This window comes from Vespula pensylvanica, chromosome 9, assembly GCF_014466175.1.
Source record: "Vespula pensylvanica isolate Volc-1 chromosome 9, ASM1446617v1, whole genome shotgun sequence".
In the NCBI taxonomy this organism is placed as follows: Eukaryota; Metazoa; Arthropoda; class Insecta; order Hymenoptera; family Vespidae; genus Vespula; species Vespula pensylvanica.
Genome location: NC_057693.1, coordinates 7,245,157 through 7,248,675, shown reverse-complemented (window position 1 = coordinate 7,248,675; position 3,519 = coordinate 7,245,157). Strand labels below are relative to the sequence as shown.

At 30.9% G+C, this 3,519-nt stretch overlaps 2 protein-coding genes across 2 annotated transcripts in view; both read left to right on the top strand.

Annotated features, from left to right (window-relative positions):
- The window catches only part of LOC122631991 (probable serine/threonine-protein kinase DDB_G0277071), a 3,170-nt gene extending 2,837 nt beyond the window's left edge, over window positions 1-333 (top strand). The window contains exon 4 of the mRNA XM_043818303.1: window positions 8-333. Coding sequence (XP_043674238.1) covers window positions 8-262 — 255 coding nt within the window. The 3' untranslated portion in view covers window positions 263-333. The remainder of the gene's footprint in view (window positions 1-7) is intronic.
- Window positions 334-2,414: 2,081 nt separating this feature from the next.
- Window positions 2,415-3,519, top strand: part of LOC122631844 — a 1,561-nt gene continuing 456 nt past the window's right edge. Inside the window, exons 1-2 of the mRNA XM_043817992.1 lie at window positions 2,415-2,447; window positions 2,532-3,519. Of these exons, the coding sequence (XP_043673927.1) occupies window positions 2,532-3,519 (988 nt within the window). The 5' untranslated portion in view covers window positions 2,415-2,447. The remainder of the gene's footprint in view (window positions 2,448-2,531) is intronic.

The following is a 3,519-nucleotide window of genomic DNA, read 5'->3' as shown; positions in this document are numbered from 1 at the left end:
GCCAGTGGTCTTACCCAGAAACAAAGTTATCGCCGCTATTGGTAACCGTAATCTCGTACCAGGCGACATCGTTCTCATGACCTTGAAATCAAACAAAACGTACTTCAGTCGTGTCACCGATGGAGTCAGTCCATTGACATTCAATTTTCTTAAACCTAAACTGGTTCCAGAAGTTTTCAATACTTTCGGCAGAATTTGGAGACTCGTTCCAGGAGATTTCAGTGATATAAATTGTGAATCTCTCTTCAATGGTATATATTAACCGAATTTATAGAACAAATGTTATATTGAATTGTAAAAAATAAATAAATAAAGGTCTATTTTTTCATGATATATTATACGTTCTATGTATTTTCTTATAACCTGCAATATAAATATTTTTCTCCTATTTTTTTGATAATATCCAAACTATATGATAATAATACAATTATACATTTTCCACAAAATTATTCTCTAAGCAATTAAGTGATTTGAATCGTTCCTTATTGTGATATATAAAACTATAGTATATCAGTATATATTTAACTCAATCGAATATAATAATATCACGATGTTGATATTTGCAGATACTAAATGAAATGTCTATTCACTAATTATATATTCATTCTCAATTCATTTCCATGGAAAATCATCAATTTTTATAATTGCTATTTATTGGATCAGAATGTCAACAAATTTTTGATTAGTATTTTAAACAAACGATCAGTATTTATAATAAAATATCAATACTTAATGTAAATATTATTCTGATTAATATCCAAAATTGTCATTACGTTTATTAAAATATTTGCAAATATAATAATTTGCCAGATGGCTAGTAATTCTAATCCTGACACTTAATTATTTATACCGACTAGTTATATTACGTACTAATATTTTATTACAAATAATAATAAAAATATTCATACATACTGATCATTTATTTTTTAATAAGTCAAAAAATCATTCAATGTATCTTAATAAAAAAATTTAGCAAATCGCAATAACGAAGTTTGGATTAAAAAAAAAGGAATTATCCTACTTGTGTGTGTGTGTGTAATTAGGAAAGTAAAGCATATCTACTGCTTTTTTCGTCCTCTTTTATGGAAATACGAACGAACATATAGTATTATAAAATAAAATACGAAAAAAAAACAGGAAGATTAAATATTTGTTATTTTAAAAATAGATATATAGGAAGTCAGTAAATAGATACGTATCGAAATGATTCAGTTCGATCTCACGATGATCGAAAGTTTTAAAATGACATCAATAATTAAGATATTCTCGTGAATTTGAATAATTTTTCCTTAGTGATCGAATACCATCGATTTATATCAATATATGTATATAATGGTATGCAAATAATTATATTTAAAAAAATCATGTTTGATATAAGATACGCACCATTACAAGATCATAAAAAGTATCTATTCACAACCTTCAGCAAGGTAAATTAAATATTTTTTTTCTTATCTCTTTCTATATATGGAAAAAATCAATCGAAATGTTCGATTAATCGATGAACAAAACGAATAAAAATAATTGCGGAAGTTACATCTACACTCACGTATCTCACATCGAAAATCAAGAGATTTCTACCTGTCTGTGAGATATCAAACTACGTTAAAAGTCACGAGTACAATTTTTTTGATTATTTTATTATTGCATTGTTTCGTCTTTAATATACAAATAAAACATTATCACATATATATTTACGAAGATATAAATAAAATATTTATAGTAAAAATGGCACGTAAAAGTGTGGTACAAAAGTTCATTGATTATCCTATTCCTTGATTTCTCGTAAGAAACAAATAAAAAACGTAAAAAATGTACGATGTTGTATGACTTTTGATCTCTCGTTATGAAGGAAGAACGTGAGTGAGAACGACGCACGAGTCAAGATAAAAAAAAAAAAGCAACGTGAGAAATCTTGTAAAAGATTAATCTCGTTTTAATCGAATATAAGCTACGATTGAAACGTTATCATCAGTTTCTGTGTTATGATTTATTATCTTTGATGTTATTAAGATACTGCACGACCACCGTGCCAAATCTCGAGATGAGTTTGTAAATCTTCAACTATATAAGCCTGCACTTTTCCTTTCGAAAACATAACGAGTTTGAAATTCTAAAGTAAAATGTCGAGGACACAGAAAACGATATTCCCCATTTTCCTCTTCTTCATCTACTTGTCCGTTTCGATTGGGACAACGTTTGGAGAAGAAAGTTTAGATATCGACGATAAAGTCCACAGTTTCGTAGATGAAGGAAGATCATTTCGAGATGAGCAAGAGGACACCAAAGGTACTACCGAGAGGATAGATCTATCGACGCCACCGACAAACACACAAAACGATCAAGAAAAAGATGAATTTTTGAAAGAAGAAGAAGAGAAAAAGAACGACTTTTCTGACAACAACAAGACTTTAATTAACAAAAATAACGAAGAAATAAATAACGAGGTGAGTGTAATTATTTCTGATCATATTTTGAAATGAACGAAATTCCAAACTCATGAAAAATTTGTTACTTTTTTTTCTGCATAGATGGAACGTGCGATTATGTTACAACATTTGGAAGTTCTAATATCGAATTTATCGGAATATTTGAAGAAAAAAAATGAGACCAACGATGAAAGTGAACAATTACCCAAAAAAACAGAACTTGAAACACGAAACAGATTACCAAAACGTCACGCAATTTCTACTGATGGATGTTTACTGACGGAAGTAGTTCCTGCAGCAGTAACATCGGTGTCATCTTCATCTGTATCAACATCGTCATCGTCATCGTCATCATCATCGTCATCATTTAGTTTTCCAACGCCTTTACCACTGGAAGTTTTGAAACAGATACAGTGTGCTACTGAAGCGATCGAATATGGACATCCTCATCTATTAAGTACAATAGTTCACGAAATTTTATGTGAAACAAAAAAGCTGCTGCATTATCTGTTGCACGCATTTCTCAATTTGTTGAGTGAAATCACAGTTGGACCACGTATTAATTTATTGGAAGCAGACGCTGGTTCGACTTTTGTTGAGTTCTTAGATCGTGCCCCAGTGATAGTGGAAGAATTGTTGAAAGAACCACGACATTTACTCGCTTTACCAGAGATTCTAATAACTGCTATACCATTAGAAGATATTATTCTGACGATTAACAGATTGAAGGAAGATTTTCTAGTTCTCCTGGAACGTTTGTATCCAGTTTTTTCTCAACTATTTGAAAAACTGCTCGTATTACTGGGAAAGGAAGTTGAAATTTTTGTATCTTTCATCGATGCACTCAAGACGACATTCTTAAATTTTATCACGAGTTCCACTTCGAGTGCCGATACATTGCTGATTGATGTGCAGGATGAACCGGTCTTTATTGATACGGTTAAGGCCGTTTACGATGGTTACCAAGCATCTGGTATCCAAGAAATATTTTTAAATAGTCAATCTTCGGATTCATCATCGCAACAAGAAGAAATCATACCCGTGATACCGCTATCATCGCAGTCAACTAGTTCAGATGCTGTAACCACCA